Consider the following 16899-nt stretch of genomic DNA (forward strand, 5'->3'; position numbering starts at 1 on the left):
CTGCTGCTGTCTGTACGGAGTTTGTACGTTCTCCCTGTTTCTGTGTGGGTTTTCTCCGGGTGCTCCGGTTTCCTCCCACAATCCAAAGATGCACAGGTTTGTAGGTTAATTTGCTTCAGTAAAAATGGTAAATTTGTCGCCAGTGTCGGATAGTGCTAGTGTACGGGGTGATGGCAGGTCGGCACGGACACTGAGGGCCAAGGGGCCTGTTTCCGCGATGTATCTCAAAAGTCTAAAGACTGACACGCTAGTGCAGTACTGAAAGAATGCTGCACTCTCAGAGGTGCTTTCCGACAGACTAGAGGCAGACTCGCAGGCTTAGTATCCTCACAGGAATGGAGGAGGAGGAGAGATGACTATATGTCAACATGAAATTATAAGGGTCACAGATAGTCAATTCAAGAACATGCAAACTCCACATGGACAGCACCCGAGGTCAGGATTAAACCCCGTGTCTCTGGCGCTGTGAGGCAGTGGCTCTACTTTGCTGTCCCACGGTACTTGGTTGGCAAAGGTGTAGAGGGATGCTGACAAAACGCAGGCGAATGGGTGTAGTGTAGACAGGCATCAGGGTCAGTATGGACAAGATGGGCCGAGCGGACCCATTCATGGGCTGTACGCTGCTATGATTCTATCATTCACTGGTGGCCAATTAAACACCAGTCCCAACACATCTTTGGGAATATGAGAAGAACCAGAAGCACTCAGGGAAACCACAGGGAGAGAACGTGCAAACCCCTCATAGATAGCATCTGAGGTTGGGATCGAACCTAGGTTGCTGGAGCTATGAGGTAGCAGTACTGCAAATTGCATTTCCGTGCAATGCTAACCTGAATCACACTCAATTGCTTCAGTAGAGAATACACTCAACATGACAAAGACATAGGCAAAGTGCTGAGATAACTCAGCGAGTCGGGCAGTATCACTGGAGAAAATGCACGAGTCCTGTCAAACTAAGAATAACTGGCCCCACATATCATCACCTGTGGAATTTAACACAGTCAAAAACATGACGGGCCTAAGTGAAGGAGGCTTACATGACAAGCATTTACAATTTTCAAGGCTATATGGCTGCTTCTTCAAAGCAATGATGAGAGCCTGCACTTCTTGCTTTGATATTTTGCACTTCAAGCACAAGATCACTCACCTCATACCTTAAATCAGCTGATGACTCATAACCATCCCTTTAATCACAAGTTCAGGCCCCAAGTTAATACACATGCTTTTGTTTAGATCATTAGAACAGATGAGGACGTTGCATAACAGATCTGCATAACAGCAAGCAAGATCCTTCAACCAGCCTTTAACCAAGCTTCAAACCAATTCCTGTAGATGATCGCAATGATGCACAATGTCCAAATCAGATGGAATAACAAGAAGTCTATCGGTAATTTTAGCACAATCACCGATAGCCCAGTCCATCACGGGTTCTGACCTCCCCACCATCAATGGGATGGCTGCCTCAAAAAGGCAGCCTGCATCACTAGAGACCCACACCACCCTGACCACACACTCATTTCACTCTTGCCATTGGGAAGAAGGTATTGGAGCCTGAAAACTGTAATAGGCAGGTTCAGGAACAGCTTCTTCACTACAGCCATCAGGCTATTAAACACTACAACCTCCAATTAAGCTCTGAACTACATTGACTTGGAGGCATTGGTTTTATCTTTTTGCACAAATATTGTAATGTTATAACACACACACACACATTTATAAACTTTTATTTTTCTAATTTATAGTATTGTATACAGAGTACTATGTTTACATATTCTGTTGTAAGAATTTCATTGTTCTGTTTGTGACACATGACAATAAAACACTATTGACAGCGCTCAAGTAGGTGAAACTAGAACCACAATGGCGCATTATGATCTTTTGGCCCATCACATCGATACCAGCTCCCCAAACAGTGCTTCCACACTTCAAAATAATTTTCCTTAAATAGAATCCCAAATTTCCTGGAATTTGATGGTATTTCCTGAAATTTTCAAAAATGCTTCCTGCGTGCTATTTGTTGGGGTTTTTTGTTTTTTTTGCGGATACACGTTAACAAAAGAAGAACGACAAAACAGATCTAGTAACTACATCGTATCTGCCTACTTCCGTTACTCACTTGTACAGTGCTATGCAAAGCAGATTTCGTTGCCTCCAACAGCTTTGTTGTCTTTGTTTTTTCAACCTGCTCTCATGTGTCTCAGTCTCTGCCCTCTCCCTCCCACCCTTCCTCCCTCTGAGGGACATACATGACCATAACCTACTTACTTGCAAGTCAAGATGCGAACAACATCATTAGGCTTGTAAGCTTCGATGCAAACAGCACAGGTGTCGGCATCTGGGCCAGTCTCCTGGAGATCGAGGAGGTGGGAGGGGAGGGGAGGGGAGGGGAGGGGAGGGGGGGAAAGAGGAGAGAAAGAAAAATCAGTAATTGATTGTCAGCTTTACTGTGAGGTGCAACATCAGGGCTGTTTCGTCCACTGGTGACGTTGCTTCAGCGCAGAGCAACAACGAGTCAAAAGATGCACAACTGCATGGTTTGGGAGCAGCTCCATCCAAGAACCCAAGAAATTGTAGAATCGTGGAGGCAGCCCAGACCATCACACAAACCAACCTCCCTTCCATTGACTCCATCTACACTTCAGGCTGCCTCGGCAAGGCCACCAGCATAATCAAGGACACGTCTCACCCAGATCACCCCCTCTTCCATCAGGCAAGTGGTACAGAAGTTTGAAAACACACACCTCCAGATTCAGGGACGCCTTCCCAGCTGTTATTGGGTAACTAAACCATCCTATCACCCACTATAGAGCGGTCCTGACCTCCCATCTACCTTATTGGACTAGCTTTAATCGGACATTACTGGAATTTATTTTGCACTGACATTATTCCCTTTATCCTGTATCAGTACACTGTGGACGGCTTGATTGGAATCATGTATAATCTTCTCACTGACTGAATAGTATGCACCAAAAAGCTTTTCACTGTATCTTGGTACACGCGACAATAATAAACTAGACTAAAACTAAACTAATCACCTTGGGTAAGATATCCTCCACCCAGCCCATGCCTCATATACAACACCAACAAGGTCCATGGTCCCACTAACCACATGCAACTCCAGCTCCCCATGACTAACGCCATCGTCCTACGAGTGGTGGTGTCAGGCAGAGCAAACAGAGCCATGTTCCAGTTTGCCAACGTTCCGCAGATCCCTTGTGCCTTAAATTTCCGAGACAGCCTACAATGTCCCATGGACTAACCTGCACCAGCCTGGAAATCAATGTGCACCGACCGGTCACATCAACACAGGCAAGGTAAGACGTGGTAAGACCAGTGTGTCACTTACCTGTGCACAGGTAGGGCTTTCAAACGCAATGCTTGCATTTATTTATTTAACACATGCAAACATTATTCATACAATTGTGCAATACAATAAACAAACAGATGAGATGTGAAGTTCCTTGTGTCTCCACCAATAGCTGGGAAGAGCTTTATTCTGCCGAGTGTGGAATCAATTCATCTAATGGGGTCCATCTGCAATGCAAATCCTTACCATTGCACAATGTTCCCATTTTTAAGCTAGATCCTCTACAGCATCACCCCCCTCATAATTCACAAAGGAAGAATATGGGAAGGCCAGACAAAGCCTGTTCTGCCATTGGATTGGGTCACATCACTCTGCAGAGAGGAAGGGACCAATTTCTGATTTCACGTTAAATTTGCAACATGATACAAACTTGTAACTTTGTCAGCGCTAAAACGTGGCAACACTTGTGTACTGCCTAGGTGAGGTGCGCTCGATGAATTTACCAGGGTGTACGCAAAACAAAGCATCTCACTGTACTCAGGTACATGTGATAATAAAGTGTCATTGAACTATTAAATTGAAAAGATTATTGAAACTATTAAACTGGTTAACATAACTTTGAACAAGATGCTTTATCTCCTCCTGTCCCATTCAGAATAATTAATTGGCTTCAGCATGGCAATGACAGGCATATTACAGTTGGAATCACAGAATATAATGAAAAGAAAAAGTCACAAAAGTTTTAAAAGTAACTTTCACTTGGACTTCTAGACTGTCGGTTTATCACCCACCCCTAGATGCCCTTCCGGTAGTACACACCTGGTCACCTTGCTTCAAGGTGCGGAGATCCAGCTGATTAATGGCCTTCTTGGCTTCATTTTTCAGTTGATTCTGTAAAATTAATACAATTATTGTTATTGACATGTCTGAAACTCATTGGTAAAATGACTTCATTCGCACACTTCTCTCACAAGTTCTCTGCACAAGTACTCCACATCTTCATTGACTAACTAGAAGACTCATCAGCAAAAGTATTTTTTATTTTATCTCCACAAGGCAACCGATATCGTTTGTGCGGATCAGATGCCCAGACTGAGGAAATTCAGGGCTTTGCTCTAAGCAACTCAGACCATCACACAAACCAACCTCCCTTCCATTGACTCCATCTACACATCACGCTGCCTCGGCAAGGCCACCAAGTACCAGTCTCACTCCAGTCACTCCCTCTTCTCCCCTCTGGCAAGAGGTACACAAGTGTGAAAACACACACCTCCAGATTCAGGGTCAGTTTCTTCCCAGCTGTTATCAGGCAACTGAATCATCTTATCATCAACTAGCGATAATGATGTGCTACTATCTACCTCATTGAAGACCCTCGGACTATCTTTAATTAGATTTTACTGGACTTTATATTGCACTATACGTTATTCCCTATTTCATGTATCTGCATGGTGGGTGGCTCGGATGCAATCATATATAGTCTTTCCGCCAACTGGTTAGCATGAAAAATCTTTTCATTGTACCTCAGTACACGTGACAATAAAGTGTGACATGAATAATTTGAGAATCAGGCAATAAGCAGTTAGACTCAGAGTCATGGAGCTATACAGCATGGAAACAGGCCCTTCAGCCAATCAAGTTGGCGTTCTGGGCGAGTCCCATTTGCTTGCATAAACGGCTAAACTTTTCCTATCCAACTATCTGTCCTGATATCTTTTGAAATTTGTAACTGGGAGTTTAGTTTAATTTAGAGATAAAACGTAGAAGCAGGTCCTTCGGCCCACTCAGTCCTCGCCGATTAGTAATCCCCGTACACCAGCACTATCCTAAACACTAAGGACGCTACAATGTTTACCAAAGCCAAATTAACCTACAAATGAGTATGCCTTGAGTGTTGGAGGAAACTGGAGCTCCCAGGGAAAACCCACATGGTCACAGGGAGAATGAACAAACTCTGTACAGGCAGCAACCGTGGTCAGGTTTGAACCCAGGTCGCTGGCACCGCAAAGCAGCAACTCCACTGCTGCGCTACTTTGCCACCCCTATGATTGGTGTAGTTGTCAGGAATGAGTGGAAAACAATCTATCTTTTCTCCAGCATCTTTTAGAGCAGGGGGCGGCAACCTTGTTCTGCATTGGGGCCGGGACGCATGTCTGTGAGCGGATGGCAGACCACATCTATCACGTGTACACATGAGTCCCGCCCCCATCCCGCAGGCATGAAATCACGTGTTCACAGAAGGTAGACAAAAATGCTGGAGAAACTCAGCGGGTGAGGCAGCCTCATGCAGTCCTTGCATGTCTCACCCGCTGAGTTTCTCCAGCATTTTTGTCTACCTTTGATTTTTCCAGCACCTGCAGTTCTTTCTTAAACGTGTTCAAAGAAGGTGCACGGCCGTGCCGGCAGCTTTGCGCAGGATGCGGTACAGCCAGAGTTAGGCACTCGGGCGCGCTCGGTACTCAGTGGGCCGGATGATTACGAGTTACGGGCCGCATTCGGCCCGGGAGTCGTAGATTGCCGACCCCTGTTTTAGAATCATAGCATCATGAAGTCATACAGTATAGAAACTCATCCAAGCATTACACTCCATCAGATCTCTACTGTCAACTGCTACCAATACTACTCCAGATGAGCGGTTCTTCAACTTCAAGCAGCGTTCTTCTAATGGTACTTCTCTGATGTTGAGTGGTACTTCTCTGCCATTATGGTTGACTAGCCCTGGACCTGTGTTGCTTCATCGGTATGTCCGATCAAATAAGAATGAACCTTTTGTTGATGTGGTCTGCCATCTGCTCACAGACATGCGTCCCGTTAAGACTGACGTTAAGCTTTCTTATGCAACTATCAAGTATCAGGATGGACCCATCACTCCTTGATAATATTAATCGCGAACTTCCTTCAACACTCCCATCCCCTATGGAAACTTATATAAGTAATTCTAAAATTGAAAATGTAAATAACAATATGAGTGAAGTTGATGACCAAGCAATATATGTATCACCAGCTATTGAAACACCATTATCTCCTGATGCTCCAATGCTGCGACGGTCATCAAGACGTACTAAACCTCCTGACCGTCTCAACATAAATGGAAAGACAAGTTTGCAGAGACTAAAAGTGGCATATAACAATGCCATGAAAAAACTGCTAAGGAAACCTAGATGGTGTAGTGCCAGTAATATGTTTGTGGCTGCAGGAGTCAGTACTTTAGAAGCTATCCTAAGACGTCACATGTATAAATTCATTTGCAGGATAAATGACTCTAAAAATGTAATTATTGTGGCCTTGTCAAACATAAGGGTTAGCACTACACGCTACGAATCCCAGCTGTGGAGACACTGGTATCGTTGTCTCGTTGTAGGACATTGATCATTCTTTTAATCTGGATTTTTAACTTATGTATTGTGGGTTAAAAAATATATAATTTATGATGCTTTTATAAGTGATATACTAAGATTTTATATGTACTCTATGATATTTAATATGCAATGCATTTATTTAATGTAATGTTGCCCCATGTCTGGACCTCGAGTACGTATTAAAGTTTATTATTATTATTATTATAAATAGGAGGGGAGAATGAAGTGTGCGTATGTGCAGGGTCTCAGGTCGGCAAGGCCGGCGTAATCAGTGATATTTTCCAGACGCTTTGAAGATATGTATTACAGAAATGAGTTGCTTAAAGCTTAAATAAAGTTTTAGTAAATTACAAGTAGCGTAAAGGTTTAATTTGCCTCACAACACCCGGTCTCTGGCGCTGTGAGGCAGCACCATGTCGCCTGAATACTCTCAAATTCATGGCTGGCATTGTAGACATGGGTGATGCCTGGCATGGATTGTACAACACAACAGTGACAGCGTTCACCACACTGCTGCTTACTGCTTTGTTTTCATATGTGCCATCATTGCTTTGTGCATGTTCGCATCCATTTGCACGTCTTTTTAGTCATTACCCGAAACGTCACCCATTCTTTTTCTTCAGAGATGCTGCCTGTCCCGCTGAGTTACTGCAGCATTTTGTGTCGTCTTTGGTATATAACCAGCATCTGTAGTTCCTTCCTACACTGTGCAACGCAGGCAGTTATACGAAGTTTCCCCTAACCTGTACCATTTATTTACATTCTCATGGTAAATATATGTTTAATTTACGCTTTTTTGAGATACGCACTGCTTTTCAAGATCCTTACCCCTGAGAAAACTGAGAGGGATGCATATAGTTTGACATGGGCAGGGGAGTTTAGAACTGAAAGGCGCAGGTGTAAAGAGAAATGGGGAAATTGAAAGGATATCTGAAAGGATATATTTTTACACACAAGAGGGAGGTAGTGATCTGGAATGAACTGCCAGAAGTAGTGGAGAGGCAGATTTATTTACTATGCTTTAAATACTTGACAGATACTTGGTTAGGAAAAGCATGGAGAGATTTGGACCCAATTCAGACAAATGAGTTTAATATAGACAAGTATCACAGCCGGCGTGAATGAGATGGGCCCAAAGAACCACTGTCTGTGTTTTTATAGAATAGCACAGCATAAGAACAGGCCCGTCAGCCCATAAGTTTAAGAATAAGGGGTAAGCCACTTAGAACGGTGATGAGGAAAAAACTTTTTCACACAGAGAGTTGTGAGTCTGTGGAATTCTCTGCCTCAGAGGATGGTAGAGGCCAGTTCTCTGGATGCTTTCAAGTGAGAGGTAGATAGGGCTCTTAAAGATAGCAGAGTCAGGGGATATGGGGAGAAGGCAGGAACGGGGTACTGATTATGGGGAGAAGGCAGGAACGGGGTACTGATTGTGGATGATCAGCCATGATCACATTGAATAGTGGTGCTGGCTTGAAGGGCTGAATGGCCTACTCCTGCACCTATTTTCTATAATGTTTGTACCAAATATGATGCCAAGTTAAACTGATTTCATCGGCCTGTACATAATCCATATTCCTCTATTCCCTGCACTTACATGTGTCTATCAAAAAGCCTCTTAGACACCACTATCGTATCTGCTCCCACCACCATCCCTGGCAATGTGTTCCAGGCCCCTTCACTCTTGGTGTAAAAAAACATACCCTGCACATCTCCTTTAAACATTCCCCCTCTCACCTTATAGCTGTGCTCTCTAGTGTTGGACATTTCCACGCTGGGAAAAAACTTCTACCGATCTAGATAGATAGATAGATCGATAGATCGATAGATAGATAGATAGATAGATAGATAGATAGATAGCCTTTATTGTCATTCAGACCGAAGTCTGAACGAAATTGCAGCAGTCATACATATAATACAATAAAAACAACAATAAACACATATTAACATCCACCACAGTGAGTCCACCCCACATCTCCTCACTGTGATGGAGGCAAAAGTCTTAGGTCTGCAGTCTCTTCCCTCCTCTTCTCCTTCTGCGCTGAGGCGATACCCCCGGGCGATGTTATAAATCAGTCCCGCGGCTCAAACACCACGGCCCGGGGTGGTCGAAGCTGCCGCCCACCAGTCCTGCAGACGCAGCCGCTGGCCCGCGGCCGAACCCCGGACTCAGGCCACCACCGCCAGAACACCGTCCCAGCCACCCTCACGTGAGTACCGTACCGTCTTCAGCCTCGGGCTGGGCCGCCCCGACATGGGTGCCGAACCTCCCCCGGGCCGGGCCGCCCCGACATGGGCGTCGCTTCTTCCCCGGGCCGGGCCGCCCCGACTTGGGCGTCGCTTCTCCCCCCGGCCGGGCTGCCCCGACTTGGGCGTCGCTTCTCCCTCTGGCCGGGCTGCCCCGACTTGGGCATCGCTTCTCCCTCGGGCCGGGCTGCCCCGACATGGGCGCCGAACCTCCCTCGGGCTGCGAGCGTCGCACCTCCCCGAGCTCGGCCGCTCCGACGGGAGCCTCGTTCCACCCTCGGGCTGGCCGCCCTCACAACCTCTCACGGGAGCACTGTTCCAGCCCTGAGCCGAACCGCCCTCACGGGAGCGAGCTCAGGGCAAGTCCTGACGGGCTCTGCCTCCGGAGCCTCGAGGTCGCCAGCTCCATTAGGCCTCAGCGCAGACAGAGGCAGAGAAGAGGAATACGACAAAAAAGTCGCATTCCTCCGCAGGGAGAGACTGCAAACCCCGTTTCAACCCCCCCCCCCCCCCCAAAACACAAACTAAAAACCAAAAACTAGACTAACCAAAACAAAATAAACAACACAAAAAACACAAACAAACGGGACTGCCGGTGAGCCGCTGCAGCCAGAGCCATGCAGCCACACCTTTCATGTGTTGTACGAGCATATTCCCGACATCCAAATTGGTGCTGTTTGAGGAATTCAGGAACTTTGTGCCTCATCTTGTTTGCACTAATTAATTGATTCTCATGATCTCAGCAGTATATACACCCTTGTGATCATAATACGTACTTAGGTTTTTAAATCTTTGGAAGTCATGTCACAACAAGGAAATAGGCTTTTTGGCCTAACTCTTCCACGCCAACAAAGATGCCTCATCTAAGCTAGTTCCATTTTCCTACATTTGGCCCATATCCGTCTGAACCTTGCCAAACGATGCACTTGTCCAAATGTCATTTAAAATGTTGTCACTGTACCTGCCTCAACTATTTCGTCTGTTATGTGAACAGTGTGATCGTGTTTCCCTATTTTCATGCCAACAAAATTTAAGCAATACATGGACTCTTTCAGATATTAGTCAAACAATATTGAGACCACTCCTACATATTGACAGATTCTATTCTAAAATACTTGAGAAAGGAAAGCAGCTTGAGAAAGAATCCAGCACAAAGTTATCATGAGACTTCCTCCTCACCATAGTTTAGCATCTTCTATTTGGTTTTAGAGCTGCAGCGCAGATACAGGCCCTTTGGCCCACCGAGTCCGTGCCAAACATTGATTCCTGTACTCCAGCCTATGGATCTGAGGGGCACACTAGGCATTGTCCCTAGTGTGTTATCCTACACAATAGGGACAATGCCTAATTCACCAAAGCCGAATTAACCTAGAAAACCTGTACGTCTTTGGAGTGTGGGACACGAAAAAAAACCCTGCCGTAATGGGAAGAATGTACAAACTCAGCAAAGATAGTACCCGTAGTCAGGATTGAACCAGGGTCTCCGGTGTGGTAAGGCAGCAACACTACCGTTGCGCTACCGTGCCGTCCTTATTGGTCATGAAGCAGTTTGCCTGCTGTGGTCTTCCAGTTAAAAAAATTCATGGTCAAGGATTTGGGGAATTTTAACACAATTGGTGATGCATGCCCTTAAATGCTGACTGGTAGCATTTAAAACCCTGTATAGTCTACATCTCACAGCAGTCATTTTGATCTACTGGACGAAATATCACCAGTTTACATTGAAGACAACACTGCCTATCCATTACCAGCATGCAGTACACTGCATCACCACTAATGAAGTTGTATTGCTGCAGATTATTTTCAACCTGGACACACAAAAATAATTTTGTCGTGGATAGCAACCCAACACGATCTCACCAGCTTTTAATAATTGCAACAGTTGCATAAATCATCTACAAAGTCAGACAGATTACTGATAAGCAATAATTACTTTTAAGGTGAAATCAGAGAGAAGCAGTTATAAAGCATAGAAACAAATCCTTTGGCTCAACTTCTCCATGCTGCCCAGAATGTTTTCCTGAGCCAGACCCAATTGCCTGCATTTAGCCCATGTCCCTCTCAACCCTTCCTCTCCTTGTATTTTATGCGTTGTAATTGTACCCACCTCTCCAATATCCTCTGGCAGCCCGTTCCATATATCCACCACCCTCTGTGTGGAAAAGGTGCCCCTCAGATCCCTTTTAAATCTTTGATCCGCCTGAAGTCGCGGTCTGCAGAGCTCCAGCTGGTGCGGCGTCTACAGCCCGGCATCCCTCGTGGGGGACCCGGGGGAAGAAGAAGCCATCACTGCCGGCCCGCGGCCAACTTCTACCGCGGGTGCGGCATGGACTTACCATCACCCCTGGAGGGGAGCTTCGACCGCCGGCCCTGCAGTCTACGGTGCTTCTGGCGACTTTAAATCTCGACCGCCGGCCTGCGGCCTACAACAACTTAAAGCCGCGGTCTCCGGTGAGGAAGAGCCAATCCTGGACTGACTGGACTCTGGTCCTGTACACGGGGGGGAAATGGAGGAGGACTGGCCAAATTTTTGTGCCTTCCACCACAGTGATGAATGCTGTGGTGGATGTTTGTGTTACAGTTTTATTGTGTGTTCTTTATTATTGTACTGCTGCTGACAACCCAAATTTCCACCAACCCTGGTTTTGTGGCAATAAATTATATCTATCTATCTATCTATCTTAAACCTCTGCCCTCTAATTTTAAGACTCCCTTGTATTGAGGGAGAAAAAAAATATTAACATTAAGCAATAATGACATGCTAGGTGAAATTATTCTCAATTAGGGAAAAAAAGGACAGCACGGTGGTGCAGCGGCAGAGTTGTTGCCTTCAAGCTCCAGAGACCCGGTTCAATCCTGACTACGGGTGCTGTCTGTATGGAGTCTGAACGTTCACCCCGTGACCACGTGGGTTTTCACCGAAAACTTTGGTTTCCTCCCACACTCCAAAGACGTACAGGCTTCAGTTAATAGACTTGGTATAAATATAAATATCCCTAGGGTGTGTAGGATAGTGTTAATGTGTGGGAGTCGCTGGTCGGTGTTGACTTGATGGGCCGAAGGGCCTGTTTCCGTGCTGCATCTCCAAACCAAAACAATTTTTTTTTTTTTAAAGGATAATAATTTCTCATTTCTGCAAGTAGATTTTAGACATTCGGCAATGTAAACCTTTCGGATGAATTAAGCTCATGTTAATTTTGCACACTGCTTGTTCACTGTACATCTCCTCGAGTCATATTTATAGCACACAGCCTCACTGGTCTCCCTAGCGATTCTGAAATGTTTGTTTGTTGAGTCAGCCTCCATTCATACGACTGCGAATTCACAACGGAGAAACAAAGTGATAAATATTAATGTAGTGATACACTGCAGTGCAGCCGTTGTGTAAATGAGCTGAAAAAAAATCTCCAACTTCCAAACAAACTGTAGTTAAAGGGGGCAAACAAATGCACCTACAAATAGCTCACATTTTTGTCAATGTTAGTTATACTTCTAGGTTTAGTTTAGTTTAAGAAGTTTAGTTTAGAGATATAGCATGGAACCTGGGTCTCTGGTGCTGTAAGGCAGCAACTCTACCACTGTGCCACTATGCCGCACCTCCACGTCTTTGATTCACAGAGTCAAAGTTGATTCAAAATGTCAAAGACTAGAGGGCGTAGCTTCTAGGTGTGAGGGGCAAAGTGTAAAGGTGATGTGCGGAGTAGATTTTGTTTTACACCGAAAGTGGTGATTGCCTGAAATGCGCTGCCAAGGGTGGTGATGTAAACAGATATGATAATGGTGTCTGAATGGCTTTCAGAGCAGCACAGTGGCGTAGCAGTAGAGCTGCTACCTTACAGCGCCAGAGACCCTGGTTCAGTCCTGACTACGGGTGCTGTCTGTACGGAGTTTGTAAGTTCTCTCCGGGTGCTCTAGTTTCCTCCCACACTCCAAAGATGTACAAGTTTGTAAGTTAATTGGCTTTGGTAAAATTGTAAATTGTCCTGGTGTGTAGGATAGTGTTAATGTACGAAGATCCCTGGTCGGCACGGACTCGGTGGGCCAATGGGCCTGTTTCTCTACTGTAACTCTAAAGTCTGAAGACAGGCACATGAATATTCAAGTAATGAAGGGATATGCATCATGCACAGGCAGACGGAACTACAATACTTTAATTTGGAATCATATTCGGCAGAATATGATTTTGTGGGCCAAAAAAGAGACTTCTCCTATGCTGAAAAGGACACAAATTGCTGGAGTAACTCAGCGGGTCAGGCAGCATCTCTGGAGAACATGGATAGGCGATGTTTCACGTCAGGACTCTTCTTCAGACAACCCGATCCGAAACATCACCTATCCATGTTTTCCAGAGATCCTACCTGACCTACTGTGTTACGCCAGCACTGTGTGTCCTTTGTGCAAACGAGCATCTTCTGTTCTTGTTTTCTACCTATGATGGATGTACTGTTCTTGGTTCTAGGTTAACTGTTGCATTGGCCTGGACATAATGCTACAAATAATGGGAGCCAAGTATCCATCAACAGAAAATAATTAATTTTTCTTGCCAATTTCTGGAGAACCTGGATAGACCGATGAGATCCATATTCTCCTAAGGTGCTGCCTGATCTGCTGAGTTATTCCGGCACTTTGTATCTTTTCTAGTTACATTTTAGATTAATAAGAACATTAAGCAGCAATTATTCAAAGCTCACAACATCTCTGGAAACAAAAAAAGCTAAGCAAACATATGGGATTTTTCTTGCTATCAAATCAAGGGACCAAATTTGCCTCAATTACAGGAATCTGAGGAGCATTGTAAATAAAAAAGGTAGTGCGGATAGTAGTTTACATAAAAGGACACATGGTACAGAAGTAACTCAGTGGATCAGGCAGCATCTCCGGAGAATCTGGACAGGAGAGGTTTCAGGTCAGGACATTTCTTCAGACTCAACTCTTTGCCATTCATGGATCCCAAATCCCAGAGGTCAAACTAGCTGGCGATCTGGTCTGACAGGTTAGGCCATCAGCAATGCTGTAGCATTAAGCAATGGAGCCTGTCACATGAGCAGCCAGACCAAACCCCACCCGTGAAGCCACACAGGAAACCACAGACTCTCATCAAAGCCACACCCCGAACTTTGCCAAAGATTTAAAGCTTTTGTCAAGCTTCCAAAATGTAAATAAAAACTTAGCATTTCAAAAACAACATCATCCAACTTATACAGACAAATTAAAAGCATTCGCACAAGGATGAGTACAGCTCACACTGTACTTATCCTTGTCTTGCCTTGTCTGTTGTCTGTACTCACACTGTCTCTAAGGCTGCCTCACAGCCTTAGAGACACCACACGGGTTCGATCCTGACCTCGGGTGTTGTCTGTGTGGAGTTTGCATGTTCTCCCTGTCCATTACCTCCTGGTGCTCCGGTTTCCTCTCACATCCCAAAGATGTGCAGGTGTGTAGGCTAATTGGTTCTCTGTAAATTGTGTGTAGGGAGTGGATGCGAAAGAGGGAAAACACAGAACTGGTGATCACTGGTCAGCGCGGTCTCAGTGGGCCAAAGGGCCTGTATCCGCGCTGCATCTCTAAAGTCTAAAAGTAAAACGTGGTGGCCATTCACTCACAGCAAGTTTCAAAGGGAATTTTCAGGAGAGTGGAGACTAATTCAGTTGCCGCATGGCAGCATTTGATGAGTTGAATTTCCACCAATGCTGCAGTGCAATCTAGGCATTAAATTCAAATGTGTTTCATTATATAAATGCCAATTCCAGCATGTGGCAAACAGAGCCTAAAAAATGCTCTGCAGATTTAATTCTGAAATATAATTGTGTTCTAGTAATCCATGTTCAGCGTCAACAATCTGATTGGAACGTTCTATGTTAGATCTAAATCTCATCATGCTTTCTGCAACAATGGCAAATAAGGTCAAATCAATAAAAGACACAAAGTGGTGGAGTAACTTAGTGGGTCAGGCAGCATCTCTGGAGAACATGGATTGATGACATTTCAAGTTGGGACCCTTCTCTATCAGTAGTTCCTTGTGTCAACACTTTAAGATCAATGCAGGGTCCCATTACAAAATGTTGCCCATCCATGTTGTCCAGGGTTGCTGCCTGACCCGCTGAGTTGCTCCAACATTTTTTTTTAATCTTTCCAAGGTCAAATCAAAGCCTGGCTGTAAATAAAAGCAATTAGAAGCAGAACTTAGCCATTCAATCCCTTGTTCTGCCTTTCAAATAAGATCATAGATGATTTCATTGAAAAAGACAAAATCCACTGGCTGATCAGGCAGCATCTGTGGAGACCAAAGGTACACAAAAATGCTGGAGAAACTCAGCGGGTGCAGCAGCATCTATGGAGCGAAGGAGGCGACGTTTCGGGCCGAAACCCTTCTTCAGACTGATGGGGGGTGGGGGGGGAGAAGGAAGGAAAAAGGGAGGAGGAGGAGCCCGAGGGCGGGGGGATGGGAGGAGACAGCTCGAGGGTTAAGGAAGGGGAGGAGACAGCAAGGGCTAGCAAAATTGGGAGAATTCAATGTTCATGCCATCCGGACGCAAGCAACCCAGGCGGAATATGAGGTGCTGTTCCTCCAATTTCCGGTGTTGCTCACTCTGGCAATGGAGGAGACCCAGGACGGAGAGGTCGGATTGGGAATGGGAGGGGGAGTTGAAGTGCTGAGCCACCGGGAGTTCAGGTGGGTTATTGGGTTATTGCGAATCTGTGGAGACCAATCTGAAGGAAGGATTGAAGAAGGGGACTGAACCAAAACGTTACCGATCTGTGTTCTCCAGAGCCGGTGTCTGACCTACTGAGTTACTCCAGCAGTTTGCATCTTTCTTTGCAAACCAACATCTGCAGTTCCTTGCGTCTCCATGGATGATCTCATCTTGGCCTCAGTTTCACTTTCCAATGCGTTAAAAAAAAAACTCTCAATACTCAAAGATATCTTTTTTTTTTTTTAAACCTTCCACTGTCTACTCCGGGAAGGTGGAGTAATTTAGACAGAGAGTTTCAAGTATTCAATGCATGAGCAGAGCTGCCTCCGCAATCTTGCATATGATTTCCCTGGACCCCGAGACTACGCCCCAGCTTCTGAACCAGTTGGTTCTGTAGAAACATTCTCGGCGTGTTCAACATGAGGTTTACTGCACACCGAGCCAAACGCACAACTGGGGGAACTCAACAGACCAGGCAGCAACCGTGGAGAGGTTTTGGGTCCGGACCAGGCTTCGGACTTTAGACCAGGTTACTGGACTAGACTTTGCACAGACAGGTCACCCTGCGAGGACATGTTGGGCTTGCATCTGCTGGAGTTGTAAAACATGAGGAGGACTTAATTTAGAGGTCTCAACTGGGTGGATGTGGAGAGGTGGATTCCAATGGTGGGAGAAAAAGAACTATGCATTAACACGCAAGACAAAACAAAATCTCTTTACTAGTCTTTGGAAGTGTCTTCCTCAATGGGTGGTGGAAGCAGAGTTTGAGTATTTTGAAAGCAAAAACAGACAGGTACTTGACGATTCAGAGAAAGATTACCACACGTTGACTGGATTGTGAAGTTGATTGTTGTCATGTTTGCCATGATCTCATGTGGTAGGGCAAGATTAAGGGGCCAAATAAACCCTTTCCTCCCCACTCTGATTTCATTAAATGTTGTTTTGTTGCCATCAAACCCCAAGGGTTTGAAAATCACCCCTCCTTCTAAACCCCAGTGAGTTCATCCAATCAACAAACCTATCATAGCTATATTCAACCAAGTAAATCTTTCCTGCATTGCCTCACCAGAGTGTATATCCACCCTTAAACTATGAAGTAAGACCACTTAGATCCAGACAGTTCTCGATACAAGCTCGGTCAAAAAGGTCTCCATTTGAATTACTAATCTTTTCTGTCAGATGCAGGTCTAGTGGAGAACAATGGGCACTTCCTCATCTCCAAAATCATGGCTTGGGTGTGGCCGACTCTGATGAAAGGCCATCAAATTCATAGTTTAGCTCCATTCCTCTC

At 45.2% G+C, this 16899-nt stretch overlaps 1 protein-coding gene across 2 annotated transcripts in view; it reads right to left on the minus strand.

Moving 5' to 3' along the window:
* Positions 1 to 16899, minus strand: part of rnf128 (ring finger protein 128) — a 135878-nt gene that overhangs the window by 7611 nt on the left and 111368 nt on the right. For both annotated transcript variants that reach the window (XM_033030265.1, XM_033030264.1), the window contains exons 3-4: positions 4127 to 4198; positions 2266 to 2348 (exon numbers count right to left, since the gene is read on the minus strand). In XM_033030265.1, coding sequence (XP_032886156.1) covers positions 2266 to 2348; positions 4127 to 4198 — 155 coding nt within the window. The remainder of the gene's footprint in view (positions 1 to 2265; positions 2349 to 4126; positions 4199 to 16899) is intronic.

This window comes from Amblyraja radiata, chromosome 12, assembly GCF_010909765.2.
Source record: "Amblyraja radiata isolate CabotCenter1 chromosome 12, sAmbRad1.1.pri, whole genome shotgun sequence".
Taxonomy (NCBI): domain Eukaryota; kingdom Metazoa; phylum Chordata; class Chondrichthyes; order Rajiformes; family Rajidae; genus Amblyraja; species Amblyraja radiata.